The 18,195-nt window shown below is 35.8% G+C and overlaps 1 protein-coding gene across 50 annotated transcripts in view; it reads left to right on the forward strand.

The window, feature by feature from the left end:
* Positions 1–18,195, forward strand: part of ubr4 (ubiquitin protein ligase E3 component n-recognin 4) — a 99,381-nt gene that overhangs the window by 60,097 nt on the left and 21,089 nt on the right. For 25 of the 50 annotated variants that reach the window (XM_073938848.1, XM_073938854.1, XM_073938850.1 and 22 more), the window contains 24 exons: positions 66–197; positions 2,081–2,202; positions 2,281–2,392; positions 2,487–2,617; positions 4,635–4,812; positions 4,919–5,023; positions 6,950–7,105; positions 7,867–8,035; positions 8,160–8,364; positions 8,452–8,565; positions 10,662–10,871; positions 10,952–11,101; positions 11,190–11,417; positions 11,533–11,611; positions 13,193–13,405; positions 13,525–13,693; positions 13,776–13,920; positions 14,142–14,227; positions 14,317–14,404; positions 14,497–14,690; positions 14,780–15,019; positions 15,110–15,248; positions 16,802–16,927; positions 17,033–17,161. In XM_073938848.1, the coding sequence (XP_073794949.1) occupies positions 66–197; positions 2,081–2,202; positions 2,281–2,392; positions 2,487–2,617; positions 4,635–4,812; positions 4,919–5,023; positions 6,950–7,105; positions 7,867–8,035; positions 8,160–8,364; positions 8,452–8,565; positions 10,662–10,871; positions 10,952–11,101; positions 11,190–11,417; positions 11,533–11,611; positions 13,193–13,405; positions 13,525–13,693; positions 13,776–13,920; positions 14,142–14,227; positions 14,317–14,404; positions 14,497–14,690; positions 14,780–15,019; positions 15,110–15,248; positions 16,802–16,927; positions 17,033–17,161 (3,620 nt within the window). The remainder of the gene's footprint in view (positions 1–65; positions 198–2,080; positions 2,203–2,280; positions 2,393–2,486; positions 2,618–4,634; positions 4,813–4,918; positions 5,024–6,949; positions 7,106–7,866; positions 8,036–8,159; positions 8,365–8,451; positions 8,566–10,661; positions 10,872–10,951; positions 11,102–11,189; positions 11,418–11,532; positions 11,612–13,192; positions 13,406–13,524; positions 13,694–13,775; positions 13,921–14,141; positions 14,228–14,316; positions 14,405–14,496; positions 14,691–14,779; positions 15,020–15,109; positions 15,249–16,801; positions 16,928–17,032; positions 17,162–18,195) is intronic. The other 25 variants (XM_073938851.1, XM_073938856.1, XM_073938878.1 and 22 more) reach the window with 7 other exon arrangements.

The raw sequence follows: 18,195 nt of genomic DNA on the forward strand, positions 1-18,195 counted from the left end.
TATGTGATTTGAATACATATGAATACATGATATGATATGAATACAGATGTCTTTTCTCTTTCTAGATGTGGGTGATGATGGACTGAAACAAGCAGATACTGAGAGCTGTAGCTTCATCATGCAGCTGGTCACTAACTTCTGGAAGCTTCATGCCCTCAAACCGAAGAACGCCTTTTTGGCTCCCGCCTGTTTGCCAGGTACGTGATCACACTGGGATTTTGATTAGATTTTTGGTGTTTCCCCTATGTTTACACTTTTGGGGTCGGGGTGGTGCTATTTTAGAGTAAATATTTATTTTTTACTTTGAATTTTACATCCTCTTTTATCAAAATGTTCAGCATCATTTGTGATGTTTGCAGTGACAATTTGCACATATTTAAATTCTTATTTAATAATCTTTACTATTTTTTACATCAACAACTGTTGATCTCTGTGATTTATGGAAAGGAAACACTGAGAGAAGCTTGAAGGCCCCATGAAATTAAAATAGTTTTTCAGATGTTAGGATCAGTACTGTTAGTTTTTATCTATATTCTAGTGAGCTTCAAAACAGTGAAAAAATTTGCGTTTTGAAGTTATAAAATTAATATTAAGACATAAGGCTTGTAGTCACTTCCGCCGCCTAAATGGATCAAAGTTTTTGTTTTTTTCACATCAGCCATACTTCAGTTTCTCACCAAATCATGACTAATCAAACCCTCTCTAGTACCTGACATTCCCCGTACCCTTTAAGATGCTTCACTTTTGTTGCGCTTGAGCTCAACCACTCTCACTGGCAGAATGATGATAAAGCAAAACGCTATTGGCTGTTTTATAAAAAAGGGGAGTGGCTAACTGTCCCACCTTCTTTTTGTGTTTTGGTTGAGATTATATCAAACATCGAATAAAAATGCACATTTCAAAGCACTTCACAGGGCCTTTAAGTGTTTACATCTTAACCCCATAAAGTCTGCTTCAATATTTATACATGAATGACTGTAAATGATCAAATAAAGACAACTTTGTTCAAATCTATTCAACAATATCGGTATGCTAAAGTATATTCATTAAATATGATTTGTTTATTTATTTAATCAATCAGCTTTTGAGGCCTACTGCAAAAAAATTACAGAGCTTTTTCATTAAAAAACTAAGCATGTTAATGCCGTCTATCTAAAGACAGAATATTGGGAGATTTAGAGCAATAAATTATAGTTATATATATATATATATATAATATTAGTCTTCTATACTGTTATGGAAATATAATTCCTTTTGCATTCATCTACCAAATTCCTATATTAGTAAAACTGAGTAGCTGTATGTTCTGTATTCTTTCCATAAATCAGATGGGACATTTACGTAGGTTCAAATAATTTAAGAATCAGAAATTATTTGCACCTATTATAATGCTAGTTGAAACTAGGCCTGTCACGATGTCTATTTTTTATTTTTATTTATTTATTTGGTGTATGATATATTACACCAAAATATATTGCGATTAAACGATATTACTTTCATTTTAAAACCATTTTATGCCACTCATTATATACTGCCAGAATGACAGTGTAATATCACTATGCAAGTACATTCTTCCAAAGAACACATCATATTTTATTCTTAAGAAAATTTCATTTAATTATAGTCATTTGAACAATTCAATAATTAAGCATTGGAATCAGAATGTGGAAACGCATATCCTAAATAAATAATAATAATAGTTAACAAAAAAGTTCAAGGTAAAAAAGTTACAGAGGCTGCGATATCCAGATCTACTTTCAATTTTCAGAAATTCACATAAAAATATGCTATAGTAATTTATAGTAAATACTGTAGTGTTTAGTTTAACCATACTGACAGACACCTCCAACAGAGATAGAGAGCTCACACAATTTTCTAAATGTTGCTAGAATTGTTTTTTATGTATGGGCAATATATATTGCATCACCAAAAGTAATTTAGGTCATGTCCATGACCTGTGCGATAAGTCAATATATTGATTATGGTGACAGGCCTAGTTGAAACACTGATTTTAGTCATCTTTGGAGCTTATCTGCTTTTTTTTTTTTTTTTTTTTTTGTTATTTTTGTCGGTCTCCTAGGTCTAACTCACATTGAAGCCACAGTAAACGCACTGGTTGATATAATTCATGGCTACTGCACCTGTGAGCTGGATTACATCAACGTGGCCTCCAAAATCTACATGCAAATGCTGCTCTGCCCTGTATGTATTTTTTTATTAAATAGAAGCACATCCTTTGAGTTTATCGTCATTTTAATCTAACTTCTTTCTGATCTACAGGACACCTCTGTGAGCTTTGCTTGCAAACAGGCTCTGATTAGAGTACTTAGACCCAGGAATAAGCGCAGACATGTGACCTTACCATCGCCGCCTCGCTCCAACACACCCATGGGTATGAGATTCTCATTTCAGCATTGGGACCTAAATTGTGTTTACACCTCCTAATGGTTTAAACCTAAAAATGCCTACTGGGCTTTGTATCTCAGGAGATAAAGATGACGACGACGATGATGATGCCGATGACAAAATGCAGCCGTCCAACATGACTGGAGGAGAAGGTGGCAGACAGGAGAGTCAAGAGCAAAATGAGGTGGACCATGGGGACTTTGAGATGGTGGTGAGTTTCGCAGCCACTACGAGTCCAACTGTTGGACACCTGGATTTGAAAACTCCAATGTGTATATGCTGTAATGTCAATGAAGAAATGTGTATTATTATTGATTATTATTTTATTATTATTTTTATCAAAGTTGTTAAGTAAACTTCTTTATTTACTATTAAATTATGTAAATTATTTATTTGTTTACTATTAAACTATTACTGTTTATTTTTTTACTATTAGTTTTAAATGTTTTAACATATGTATTTTTTTAGTTTTTAAGTGAGACATGGTCATAATTTTTTCCATATTAATACAATAATTGATACACAAGGCATGTGTATTTTTAATATATTTAGTTAAATACATCAAAATAAACCCAGTAAACCCAGGATTAACACTAGTCATGGTATTTCTGGAAAATTATGGAGTTTTAAAATGTCTGTTCCAAACATTAAAAGTCAGGAAATTTAATCTTTTCTTGCATATCATGCAATGTCAGGGATTTTTCTTTGTCATTTTTAATTTTACTCTCTATTTATCAAAATTTTTGTTTCACATGTTTTGTCTCAAGTTATAGTTAACCTAATTTTGAGTGTTTTTTTGTTTTTGTTTCCCATTTATCAACCATCAATGCTGTACCTTAAAGAGGTGGTCCAGAGTGTATTTTTAAGGCTTGGTTGTATATTTAACAGAGGTGTTCCTGGAGGGCCGGTGTCCTGCAAGTTTAGTTCCGACCCCAATCAGACACATCTGGGCTAGATAATCAAGCTCTTACTAGGCAGTCTAAAAACATCCTTGCAGGTGTGTTGAAGCAAGTTGGAGCTAAAATCTTAAATCAGACAGAAAAGGATACAGAGGACACAGCTGAACCTCATGCCTGATCTCTAAAATAAAGTCTGACAAGTGTCTTTCACATATATTCAGAATAAGCATGTGTAAGTAATATGAAACATTCAATATTTTTTGCGAGTGTTTTTTGACATGTAGAACGCAGGGAAAGCGGATGCATAGAGATTATGGCTGTTTACAGAGGTTTGAATGATAAATATGAATTTGTAGCCAAATTGTTAGTGGTGCCAAACAGCATTTCCTGTTGTTTACATCCTTGTTTACGTCTTTGCTACAACATACCTTAAACACTAGAAACTATGCATGTAATAGATCAATTTTAACAAATAAAAATATTTACAGGTTGTGGCTCACAATCCACACCTTCTGCTATTATGGTTGGATTATGCTTTTAGCTGAATGCAGCACTGAACTGGCAGAGATTCTGGAAGCTGTCCTTTGTCAAATGCTAGCTGTATCTTTTTTTTATAATTCTCAGGAACATAATTAAAATTAAACCGTAAGCAATTCTGTCTTTGGAATCTCATTTACAGAAACACAACAAGCTCTGTGGAAATAGCAGCGGTTCGATGGCATTTTAGCTTTTTCTGCTACATTACAGCGCCTCTGGCCAGGGCCCTTTGATGCACAAGGTGTATGCGCGTGGTAAATGCCTGTAACTGGAAACCATTGTGATCTCACTAGCCTGGATGTATTGTCTTGTAGTCCCCAAACTTTCTTTGCTGTAGGCTTTACTAAGCTAACTCTGTAAAAGCCAATGTCTTCCTTTGCATTGAACTTTAAGCACCTTACATTCAGAGATGCTGTCTATGTTCACACAGCTACATTACACATCAACTAAAGTTTAAAATGTGATATCAAAGTGGACCACCCCTTTAAAACGTCAGTCTGTGGCTATTTTTTGTCTACAAAGTTCTCAACACGAGAGTTACCTGTATTTCTGTTCATTATAGATCATGAAAATGTAGCTTTTTGTCAGTGAAAGTTGGGTAAAATTTAGGGAATTTGACATTTAGATTAAAGTGATAACCCTGTAAATCACTGTTGGGTAAAACAACATCAGTCAAATTGGAAAAAATAGACACACCAGTATTTAAATGTAGAACAATAAATTGCATGCTTTCAAAAAAAACTAAAGAAGGCGGTTGTTATATAATTCCTTCTCTCTCTGTTTGATCTGCAGTCGGAATCTATGGTCCTGGAGACGGCAGAGAATGTGAACAATGGGAACCCTTCTCCACTAGAAGCTCTGCTGGCAGGAGCAGAGGGCTTCCCACCTATGCTGGACATCCCTCCTGATGCTGATGACGAGACCATGGTGGAGCTGGCTATAGCTCTCAGTTTGCAGCAAGACCAGCAAGGTCACTGATTCCACCTTTTTGTACTCTCTGAGAGAAATAATGTTTTAGTGTGGTCTAAATGTCATTCAGCTGTCTAATGTTGAGTGTCTGCTGTATGGATCTGCAGGAAGCAGCAGCAGTGCTTTGGGTCTTCAGAGTCTGGGTCTGTCTGGTCAAGCACCCAGCTCCTCGTCGCTGGATGCTGGAACCCTTTCAGACACCACTGCATCAGGTAACTGCACCCATCTCTCCACCGTCATGCTTACCAAGGGACTTTAGCATTTTTTAGCTTGTTTTTATTTTGATACTGTTTTTACATTTGGTGTAAATTTCAGTTTTGGATAACACTTTAAAATAATGGTCCATTGGTTAATGTATTTACTAACATGAACAAAAAAATTGGTAAAACATTCCTTACAATATTTATTCATCTACTGTTAACCCTATTGTTATTTAAGTTAAATATTGTTCATTTTTAACTCTGTTCATTAGCTAATATTAACAAGAACAACTTTTGATTTTAATAATGCATTAGTTAATGTTGAACTATGACTAATTGATGCTTTACAAGATGATTCATACTTAATGTTAGTAAATACCTTATTAACTTACATTTAACTAATGGATAATTATTCTTAAGTGTTACCTAGTTTATTTTTAGTTTGTTTCATAAATGGTTTGGTTAGTTTTAGTTCAGTTTTTTTATTTTGTGTTTTTATATTTTAGTTTTAGTAATTGTAATTTTTCAGAATTAACAGAGCACGTCTGGTGTCGACCAGAGTTCAGTTTAGTGTTTGCACAGCTTACGTTAACACATGTGATTACAAATAAAATGGTAGTTTGAACAAACACTGTACGCAAAACCACACAATGCTGCTTGGCAAAAGTAAAGAAATATGAACATTCAGACAATCTTCTTCATATTAAAGCTGATGTACATGGTTGAACATGCCTAGTTTGCATTTTTTTGGCAAGTTAAGAAATAATTTATTTCTGTTTGGCTTTAAAAACACATTTACAGGTGTTTCTCTAAACATTTGCAGGTCAGATTTTCCAAAGAATGAGTGCTTTTTAACTCTGAAAATGACAAAACTAATTATTATTTTACTTCAGTTAGTTTTTCAGTTAGTTTAAATTAGTTATACTTATTATTTGTGAATCCTAAAAGTTTATTTCAGTTAACAAAATCCTTTTTTGACCAATAGTTTGGTAACACATTTTGATGGTCCATTTGATTATTAGTAGGCTGTCTGCTAAATATCTGTTGATACTGCTCCATTAACAGACATTTAACTGACTATAAGAAAGAAACTTTAGAAACAAGAACATGTCAACTTACACCAACCCCAACCTAACAGTCTACGTACTATCTAATGAGAATTAGTTGGCATGTACAGTTGAAGTCAGAATTATTTGCCCCCCTTTGATTTATTTATTTTTTTTTATATATTTCCTAAATGATGTTTAACAGAGCAAAGAAATGTTCACAGTATGTCTGATAATATTTTTTCTTCTGGAGAAAGTCTTATTTGTTTTATTTCGTCTAGAATAAAAACTGTTTTTAATTTTTAAAACACCATTTTAAGGTCAAAATGATTAGCCCCTCTAAGCTATATATTTTTTTCGATAGTCTACAGAACAAATCATCATTATACAATAACTTGCCTAATTACTGTAACCTGCCTAGTTAACCTAGTTAAGCCTTTTAAATATCCTTTTAAGCTGTATAGAAGTGTCTTGAAAAAATATCTAGCAAAATATTATTTAGTTTCATCATGGCTAAGATAAAATAAATCAGTTATTAGAGATGAGTTATTAAAACTATTATGTTTAGAAATGTGCTGAAAAAAATCTTCTCTCCATTGAACTGAATTTGGTAAACAAAAAAAGGGGCGCTAATAATTCGGGGGGGGGGGCTAATAATTCTAAATTCAACTGTAGATGCAATGTAACTTAAATTTAACAAACGGACCATCAAAATAAAGTGTGGCCAATAGTTTTAGCCTAGTTTAGCCTTAATGCTTACTGCATGCCCGCACACCATTCCTTCTGTCTTCTCTTCATGTCATTGTTATCAAGCATACAGCTATATATACATGTTTGTGTGCACCTTTAGAAACCCCCCTTAGCAAAGCCTGCTGTTTTTTTCCTGTAACAGCTCTGGTTATGCTTTCAGCCCCAGCCTCGGATGATGAGGGGAGCACAGCGGCCACCGACGGCTCCACGCTGCGCACCTCTCCTGCCGAGCATGGGGGCAGTGTGGGCTCTGAGAGTGGAGGCAGTGCCATTGACTCAGTTGCAGGAGAACACAATGGTAAGATTGATTTGATTGTTAAAGCCCTGATATACACAAGTAGACGTTCTTTGTTTTGTGATAGCAAGTCGTTTTTTAGCAAGCGTTCTGACATCATCCATGCTGCCAGAAGTGCAGTTTATTTGAATATGTGAAGTGTATTGCATGCTTTTCTTCCATTAACATAATATTAATCATCCATTTTTATTATCAGAGTGTTTGAATAATCGCATTATAATAATAATTTTTCTACGCCTTGCTTATTAGATGGTGTGTTTTATTTATAAGGCTACATTAAATTAGAAATAAGTTCAGGTTAACTTTGTCATTCTTACGGTAAATGTTTGCTTCTATGATGATTTGGATTTGCTGTTTCTGATTGTCGTTTTGATATTGCAATGATTACACTGCAGATGAGAAGGCATCTGATTATAGTAGAATATTTATAAAATTTAAATAGTTATAAAAAATTTACATATTTTTTACACTTAACTCTATAGATTGTTTTAAAGTAAGCAGCTTTCAATTATCAATGTCCTTTTCAGTTGAATTAACAGCTTCAGTATTTAATATAAAGCAGCTCTTCAGACTGTTCATGTTCGAAAGAAATAAATCTACATCATATTTGGTGGTCACACATCTATCTATTGCGTAATCTGTTGTTGAAGATGTTTAAAAAAGCTACAGTGGATCTTTCTGGAAAGTTTGCCATTTGTCTTTGCTTACTTTTGCTTTGAATAACATCAAATCATTTCTTTACTTGATTTTAACTTGTGTTTCAGTTTCGGGGCGTAGCAGTGCTTATGGGGACACGACTGTTGAAGGTCATCCTGCAGGCCCAGGCAGCGTAAGCTCCAGCACAGGAGCCATCAGCACCACCACAGCCCAGCATGAAGGAGAAGGATCAGAGGGAGAAGGAGAGACAGAGGGGGACATCCACACCAGTAACAGGTCAGCATATATGCTTGTATATTTAATATCTCCTATTTTAAACTAGAGTAAAAGCATTACGACTCTCTATATACAGTATAGTAATGGTATAATAACTATCTGCCTTTTTCTCTGTCTGTTTCAGGCTGCACATGGTACGTTTAATGCTCTTGGAGCGTCTCCTCCAGCACCTGTCCCAGCTGCACACTGTAGGGGGAGTTCAGGCCATCCCCTACATGCAGGTCATCCTCATGCTGACCACAGATCTGGACGGAGAGGATGAGAAAGATAAGGGAGCACTGGATGACCTTCTGGCACAGCTCATCGCGGAGCTCGGCATGCACAAGAAGGTGAGACTTCATTAAGCAAGACCTTCACTGGAATACACTGCTCTTGTTTGGTAACAGCGTTATTGATGTTTCATGCTTGCTTCCTAGGACGTTTCAAAGAAGAACGAGCGCAGCTCTATAAATGAGGTGCATCTGGTCATCATGAGGCTCCTCAGCGTCTTTATGTCTCGCACCAAGTCTGGTTCAAAATCTTCTTCTGAGGTAACTGTCAGTTTGACTAAAAAAATGTGCTCGTGAGACTTTTGTTTGCTTGTTGAACCAATATGCCTGACTTTACCATTATATACCATTAACATTATATACTATATTTATTTTTATTTGATGCATGAGCCACAGCTGTGTTCAAAATGGCATAAATGTTTTCAAAGTGCACTGCGAAGACACTGCAGTTGTCAACGTAAAGATCGCTAAAACTGAACTGTAAAAATACTTTGAAAGCAAATTAAACCTTTTTTTTTATTATTCCAAGTTTAACCCTAAAGACCGAGACAGCTGCCCGCGGCTAAAAATAAGTATTGCTCTTAAATGTTTAATAACTTTTGATCCGCTTATCTGATTCATACAATTCAAGATGGCATAAAGAAGATAATCTCAGCTTTCCAGCGCTTTATCACATTACATTCGCGGACTTTCAGAGGCTCCGGAATCAGTGCGGTTACGTCATCAAAATTTGACAACGCTGATTTGACAAAGAAACGCTCGTCACTGTCTCCGGACAAACCAGACATGATACATTGATGCATTGTCCCTCCTCCATGCCCAAATTGGTTCAAACTCGCTATATCACAGCCAATAAGCATAGGTTTCGCTTTTGTTTGTGGACCAACAATGAACTTTTTGAACAACACGGAATGAGAGATAGGCATACATTTATGCGCGGCTAAATAAAACGCAAAAAAAAAAGTTTTGCATGAAATAATTCTCATACTAGGTACTTTTGCATGCACAGCAGCACAGAAACATGACAAAACAGTGACACAGCAAAGACGAACTGCTGCTCTTGCTGTTTTCAAAAGACGCAAATGAAGGTTGGGCTGTTTGTCTACATTGCAGACAACCATATCCAAATCCATATCCCCAGACAACCATATCCATGCTGGCACATAAAACCTAAGGATGTTCCATATTGAATCTAGTTTAGTTATGTAACTATTTATAGTATAGTAAATATTTATATCTATTTTTTTACTGAGAATTTGCACCATGTTTATTTGGACTTTGACACATTATTTATTATTTTCTTATTTTTTTATTTGTTCATTGTAAGTGGTGTTGTTTATAGTAACTGAAAATATATTATTTGGAAAAAGTCAAATTTGCTTCACTGTTTTATTATTTTGTTTAGTTCATTCCCAGAACTTTTGGGCAAATACATTGTCAGTAAATAAATGCATTTTTTCCCCCCATAGAAAAACGCCTTGTAATAACATTGAAATAAATTGCTATAACTTGCTCAGGGAATTGTGGATGTAGACAAAATTTATTTTGGAAGTATAAAACATCATAGCATGTATTTCTAAAGAAAGAAAAACAAACTTCATAAGGTTTTGTTTGAAATAACTAGAAAATGCCACTTTTTTAAAAATTGTTTCTGGAAGATTCTGGAATATTTTCTGTCTGTTCATATGTTTTTGGACCAAAAAATATTTTAGACTGGACCTTTAAATGATACAGATTGAAACTTCAGGTTCTCCTGTTTAAAATGATATATTACACTTGAGGCTGACTGCTAAAATAAAAATAAAACTGCTTTAAAAAATAATAATAGTATAGGCCCATTAGGTGCCCACAAAATACCTCTAGGTCTTTAAGGGTTAAATGTTGAAACCTTCTAAATGAATAGGGCATACGGGGATAACTGAAAATAGAACACAGCCAGGAACTATGTTCTAACTACAGCTCTAGAGGTGTAGTTGCAAGTGTATAAGTTGTAACAATTTAACTTGCGACTTTAGTTGGCCAATAATGGTTTTCGGAAACACACCCCTGATTGTTGGGGACGTTTTTGAAATGATGCGACAAAACAAGCATGAAGCGTTTCTTTTAAAATAGCGCTTTTTGCTTGTTGGTGTGCATGATTAGGTTGGTGCCCTTTGTTGTTTAGCCACATGGCATTAAATGTTGACAAAAAGTATAAGCAAAAAGTGTCCTGGTGTGAACGGGTCTAATCTCTGTATTTTGATTTAGTAGGTGTAAATCTAGTCAATCTGTAATGTTATTGTTTACATGCTGCTAGCAGGTTTACTTGATAGCACACCGGGCGTTAAATAATTCAGCTTGATCTGTTTTCTTTCCAGTCGTCTTCTCTCATCTCCAACGCAACAGCTACTGCTCTGCTCAGCATGGGAGCGATAGACTACTGTCTGCATGTGCTCAAGTCCCTGCTGGAATTCTGGAAGACCCAGCAGGGTGAGGAGGAGCCAACGGCCACCAGTCAACTACTAAAACCCCACACTTCCTCCTCACCCCCTGACATGAGCCCCTTTTTCCTGCGCCAGTATGTCAAGGTACAGATCCTAAAACTTAAGACAACAATGTTTTTGAGAATCAAATATCATAGCCTAATAAATGCTGGTGTGTTTCTTAGGGTCATGCTGCTGATGTGTTCGAGGCGTACTCTCAGCTCCTCACCGAGATGGTTCTCAGACTGCCGTACCAGATCAAGAAAATTGCAGATGCCAACCCTCGCATCCCGCCACCAATCTTTGATCACTCCTGGTTCTATTTCCTGTCAGAGGTAATGCAGTCTATTTACTTTTGCCCTCAGCTGAGGAGTTTTCAATAAATAATTTAGCAGGAATCAACCTTCTTCGATCATCTTCCAGTATCTGATGATCCAGCAGACGCCGTTTGTGAGGCGACAAGTGAGGAAGCTCCTGCTGTTCATCTGCGGCTCCAAAGAGAAGTACCGCCAGCTCCGAGACCTCCACACACTTGACTCGCATGTGCGCGGCATCAAGAAGCTTCTGGAGGAGCAGGGCATCTTCCTGAGGGGCGGAATCGTGACTGCCACATCTGGCTCTGCTCTGCAGTACGACACTCTGATTAGTCTGGTGAGTAGCGCTCTCAGCAGTCTTCTGTGACATTCTATGACTTCGACTAATTTTCCACTTTGGATTTGTGCTTACCTTTTGGTTGTTTTCTTGTTTTTTTTTTCATTTTACACAGATGGAGCATCTTAAAGCATGTGCTGAAATAGCCACTCAGAGGACCATCAACTGGCAGAAGTTCTGCATGAAGGATGACTGTGAGTGAACATATTTTCTGACCTTTACATTATGTCAGACACCAGATAGACATGTAGATATGTCTACATCAGATAAAACCACCCTGACAGCAAAACCAATCTATCTGACAGCAAACCAATCCCAGTCTATTCCTCGCTTAAGCAAAGTGCTACTTCTCACTTCTCACACAAAGAACAATTTGATTTGGAAGTTTCCTTTGTTAATAACTTGTATTTTTACTGATCTCATACAATTATATACATTTACATTTAGCAGGCTTTTATCCAAAATGACATGCATTATATTTATCAGTTCTTGTTTCCCTTCAAATCAAACCCACAATTTAGAATAGTTAGTTCAGTGCTCTACAATTTGAGCTACTAAACTCTTAAACATTTTGATCAATAGGAAATTGCATTTTATAGCTCAAACAGTAGATCTAATTTACACATGAATTGATTAGATTCATAGAAAAACATCTTATTATCAGATGGAAACAGATTTGACTTGTTTTTCAGAAACTAATTTGCTTTTCGAAGGTTGTTTGTTTGATTTTAGTTGTTGTCAGTTGTCAGTGACTGACCAAACTTGTGCCACTACAGTGCTTCCCACAGGTTTGTAATACACTTGCAGCAGTAGCTGGATTGAAACGCACCTTTTACCGACAGCACATGGTTACCTACATGCGACCAAAAAAAGTGATTTTTAACAATATTTACTTACTATTTGTTTTACTTTTATTCTATTCAGGAGCCATATGCACCCACTGGCAGGTAAAATCTGCTGCTGATATTTTGCACAATATAACCAAAGCATGTTAAATGTGTATTAAATACGCAATAAATCAACATCATCTAATCAAAAAATATATACATACAGCAAATGAGAAATAAATGACATAAAGGAATAAAAACATCTATTGAATAAAAATCTCTTAAAGTATATTAATTTCAAGAATAAAAAGTGTAGATTAATTAAGGAAAATGAGCTAATTACCCATTTATAAAGGTGTATGGATATTTTGCAGCCATTTTAGAATTTCGTCCCATCTGAATATATAGAAAAGTTTATCTGAGTCGTTTAGATCAAATAATTAATTCTATAATGTTTCTCGGTCTTGCAGATGTGTACACGCTGTCAGCTGTGGAGCCAAGCGGAAATAAAAAAGGCTTAAAAATAAAAATGTAATTCAAAAACGCATAATTAACGACAGCTTAGAAAGCGAAACCAAAAGCCAAATTCTGGACATTTTAGGAGATTTAGAAATCCCGAATGAACGCATTTTAAATTCCCAAAATGGTATAAGGTGATAAAGAACATCCTATTGTTTTTTTTATTTATTACATTCACAATTATTTAAAGTATTAAACAATGTTATTTACAATGCCTAGGGTGGTTTTTAATAAAAACGTTCATGGAAATTAAAGCCTTTTTGACACTTCTGTTAGGGAATAGAGATGTAGCTGGTGGCCAAAAACATTTTCAATGATATTTCCCTACAGTAGAAGTAGTAAGTAAATACACTAAAGTCTAGCCTAGGGCGCCAGAAAGTCAAGAAACAGCTCTGCTTGTCATAATAATCATATTTTCTTTTTGTGTAGCTGTGTTGTACTTCCTGCTGCAAGTGAGTTTCCTGGTGGATGAGGGTGTTTCTCCAGTCCTGCTGCAGCTGCTTTCTTGCGCCTTATGTGGCAGTAAAGTCATGGCAGCCTCTTCTGGATCTTCTGGTGGAGGTTCAGGAACATCCCAGCCCTCTCAGAGCAAATCCTCAAGCAAAAAGAGCAAGAAAGAGGACAAGGAAAAGGATAAAGAAGGTCTGATGTTTTTTCAACTACTTTTGGCTTTTTTTGATCATTGATACCACATTCACTCACTGTAGTGTTCAGTATAAGGTTTTTTTTTTTCAGTTCTATTTCTCTTGTGTTTCCTGCAGGTGATGGAGCTGGCAGTCAGGAAGATCAACTGTGCACGGCTCTGGTTAGTCAGCTCAATAAATTTGCAGATAAGGAGACGCTCATCCAGTTTCTGCGTTGCTTTCTGCTGGAGTCCAATTCCTCATCTGTGCGCTGGCAAGCTCACTGCCTCACACTGCATATCTACAGGTACGTAAAATCAATTTTCTACCTTTGAGCTTGATCCAGAAGTTCAATCATGTTAAATCTAACAGAAAATTTGCCTTTATAGGAACTCAAACAAATCCCAGCAGGAGTTGCTGCTCGACCTGATGTGGGCCATTTGGCCGGAATTACCTGCTTATGGGCGTAAAGCAGCTCAGTTTGTGGACCTGCTTGGATACTTTTCTCTTAAAACTCCTCAGACAGAAAAGAAGGTAGTCCAACTCAATTTTTTTCAGAATTCTTCAAATGAACTGCATTTTTTTTAATTAGAAATCTCTTGTAACCTTAATCAAGTGTTTCAAGTAAATCTATCTTTGCTTTAAGTTTTCATTTTTTACAACAGAAAATATGACTAACCGTAAACAGTCATTTGTAGTAGGCTAGCCTTTGCAAAATTTGAAATGTGCAAATGTTTTGCTTCCTACTTTTCTAGTTAAAGGAATACTCTCAAAAGGCTGTAGAAATTTTGAGGGCACAGAACCACATTCTGACCAATCACCCTAATTCAAACATATACAAGTAAGTGTTCTCATCATTGGATGAAAATATTCTGCTTCACCGATGTAAGAACATCTCTTAATTTTCATCTTGTCACACTTTCTTTCCAGCACCCTGTCTAGACTAGTGGAATTTGATGGATTTTACCTAGAAAGTGATCCCTGCTTGGTGTGCAACAACCCTGAAGTGCCCTTCTCTGTAAGTGTTGTCCATGACATGTGATGTTGAAATGCTTGCTTTGGTTGCTGCTGGCTGTAAATTCTGATCTACTTTATTCCCTGTACTATTAGAACATCAAACTCTCATCTATCAAAGTGGACACGCGTTACACCACCACTCAGCAAGTGGTGAAGTTGATTGGCAGCCACACTATCAGCAAAGTGACCGTGAAGATTGGTGATCTCAAGAGAACCAAGATGGTCCGCACAATCAACCTGTACTACAATAACAGGACTGTACAGGCCATTGTAGAGCTGAAGAATAAGTGAGAATTTTAAACACACTTTTAGAAGTTAGAGAGTACGAATAGTTTATGAAAACCATTAATTTTGATTCTTTTTATACATTTCATAGGCCTGCTCGCTGGCACAAAGCAAAGAAAGTGCAGTTGACCCCTGGCCAAACTGAAGTGAAGATTGATCTTCCTCTTCCCATTGTGGCCTCCAACCTGATGATTGAGTTCTCTGATTTCTATGAGAACTATCAAGCGTCTACAGAGACCCTGCAGTGTCCTCGCTGCAGCGCCTCAGTCCCTGCCAATCCAGGAGTTTGTGGCAACTGCGGAGAGAATGTCTATCAGTGTCACAAGTGCAGGTACACACAGACTGGGTGCTGAGATGTTCTTTATTACCCAAGGAATTACACTAAAAATGGGTTTACCATTGCGTGTTTTGCTTTTTCCAGATCCATTAACTATGATGAGAAGGACCCGTTCCTGTGCAATGCCTGTGGTTTTTGTAAATATGCACGCTTTGACTTCATGCTGTATGCAAAACCCTGCTGTGCCGTGGATCCTATAGAAAATGAAGAAGATAGGAAAAAGGTATATTTTTAAAAGATAAAGTTGCACAAGCAAGAGTGCTATTTTCCTAAATGTTAACATGAGCAATTCCATTCAAAATGTTTTCGCCAATTTTGCAAAACTTGTTCCAAGTTTTCTGTGTAGACTTGTATTTTACAGTACTGTAAAAATACTCAAAAATGTCTCTGTCTTTAGTTATGTTTCCTTCCAAAAATGCGAATAAACTTTATGCGCAAAACTGGAATAACGCATAAACGATGTGCGAATAAAGCTTTCCATTGAGTCAAAGAGAACGAAATCGTCATTTCCTGATTAACTGATGCCAAATATCAACAGTTAAACGGAATTTAATGTGTTAGGAGAAGCTGTGTAAATCTTTTTCAATTATCAAATGACTTTCACATCAGAAGGCAATCCTGACACGCTGTGAACGCGCGATGTCGTTTGAAGGCGTGAGAGGCAGAGCACAGACGCTCTTAATTCTGGAGGTCACTAATGCTGTAATAACCGTAATACTAAAGGTTTTAGTGTTTTAGAATGACCAAAACAACATGTCAGATGTTTTCCAATATGCTCATCCTGCTGGTTTGTCCATTAACACACATTTTGATCATCACATGACTTTTTTTTTTAATGCATGTACTGGAATTTTTTCAGTGAAAGTGTTTCCCTCGTGGTTTAAGCGGAACTTGTCTTATTGAATAAAAAGTTTATCCTTCTCAGTTATGCGCATATGTTTTTCATGTGCATTTTCAAAATGTCAATTTTAAACAGTTTAATTTCATTTACCAAAATCACACATGTGCAGATTTCACATGTCACATTCATAACAGAGAGATGTTACATTCATGATGAAGCTTTTTTCTCACAAATGCAAAAATGCTAAATAAAATGTAAATAATTTTTGTTCTATAGCGAGCCAACTTTCATCCTTTTGATTAATCGTTATTTTTCTCTTGCACATATTAATTTACAGAATTATTTCTCTAAAATATGTTTATAGTATGTCTTTTTGGCCACATCCATAACACGTTTGTTTCCCTCCTTTAAAATATAAAACATTTATAGTTTAAAGTTAACTCTTTGGTTGGTTGTTTCAGAAAATGTAAAAAGACACTTCAATATACTGATAACACATACATTCTATTTAAATTTGTGGTTCATGTTTTTACTGCGTTTCACATCCATAATGCTGAAATTGCTCTAATGTGATACTTATTATATACAAATTAACTGAATGAGACACAGTATTGTCTTTTTTCTGTTAACAAATAACTAGAGTAAGAACATTTATGCCTCTCAGACTTTTTTGTTTCAGTTCTAAATGAATCAGCAATTTTGATTGAATCATTTGAATACACAATTCAGTGAATAACTGATGACAGGAACTTGTTTGGCAGTTTAAGTGTCTATTATTTACCATGACGTGGTCTAAACCAGCACAAAAACACACCTATCAAAATAAGGTTTATCATTATAAAAACAATTCTAGTGTATTTCTAAAAATGAATACTGAATTGGAATCTTTCAGGCCATCTTATTATAACATTTGTTATTGATTTGATTCTGTCCAGGCTGTGACCAACATCAACACTTTACTGGACAAGGCTGACCGTGTTTACCATCAGCTCATGGGTCACCGGCCACAGCTGGAGAGTCTCCTGTCCAAAGTGAATGAAGCTGCGCCTGAGAAACCACAGGTCAGTCTGTCAGTTTGGATTTCAGACAGATCAATGACTTTTCTCTACATAATTACCCGAAAGAATTTGTAGGTGTGGTGTTCATGTTTTCTTGTTGTTTCTCAGGATGATACAGGAGCTGGGGCAGGCCTGGGCACGTCTACTGCCAGTGTCAACCGGTACATTCAGCAGCTGGCACAGGAATACAGCGGAGACTGCAAAACTTCATTCGATGAGCTCTCCAAAATCATACAGGTTAGAGATAAATAGAGCCCTTGCTTAAACAGAAGGGTAGATGAGAAGTGCCCTGTTTTCGCGATTGTCTTAGAACTTCCGATTCAGTCGCCTATGGGAAAATGACTAGGAATAATAAACGGCAGAAAACGATCAAACCACTTGCTCTACAAATAAATGTTTGCATGACTATACAGACCAAGTAGAATAATATAATGAGAAAATATCAAATTGCAACATCAAGCAGCGTAATGAGCAGTTTTTAACGTCAGAAAATGAATGGAAGTGAATGAGACCGGAAGTCTCAAGCCAAAAAGATTCAAATGGCAGCGCCCACTCGTCGGCGGAGAATAAGGTGAATACAGTGAACTAAAATATATTAATAATTAATTTTAGCCAAAAATAAAAATTCTGACATCATTTACTTAAGTGAACTATTCCTTTAAAATAGTTTAATAATAATATTAATGATTGATTTTTGTTGTTATTCTAATGAATGATCATAAACAATAATTATTATTTCCTGTTTTTGCTATTACTATTAAACTGTAATAAAATATTAGCTATTATTATGTAAATATAATTTACTCAAATTTATTTCTGTCTTCCTATCTCTTGTAATTTCCTGAAAATACATTGATTCTGACTATTAATAGCAGTGGGTCAAAGTTTAACTGAGATTAAATAAATATAGACAAAAATAAGTTTATAATAATTATAAGCATGTACTGTATTTACCTTCATTTTAGGAGACATTATTTACTTTACATGTAACACTATGAAGAACAAGATGAATGTAACAATATTTTTTGAAATATGAACTCTAAATGAAATATAAAAATCTATTTAGTAAAAAAATTCATTTATCTAGTGTTGATTTAAACATGATTTATTACACAATTACCAGACATATTACACATACTATCACATGTTTAATTATTTTAATATTTAATCAAGTGCTTTTATTTTAAATGGTCATGAAACCCCCCTCAGAATTTTTACCTAAAATGCTCCCAGATGGGCATGGAGCGCCGTGAACAGAAAGGAGTGGGTGT

Source organism: Danio rerio, chromosome 23, assembly GCF_049306965.1.
Source record: "Danio rerio strain Tuebingen ecotype United States chromosome 23, GRCz12tu, whole genome shotgun sequence".
NCBI classification, from domain to species: domain Eukaryota; kingdom Metazoa; phylum Chordata; class Actinopteri; order Cypriniformes; family Danionidae; genus Danio; species Danio rerio.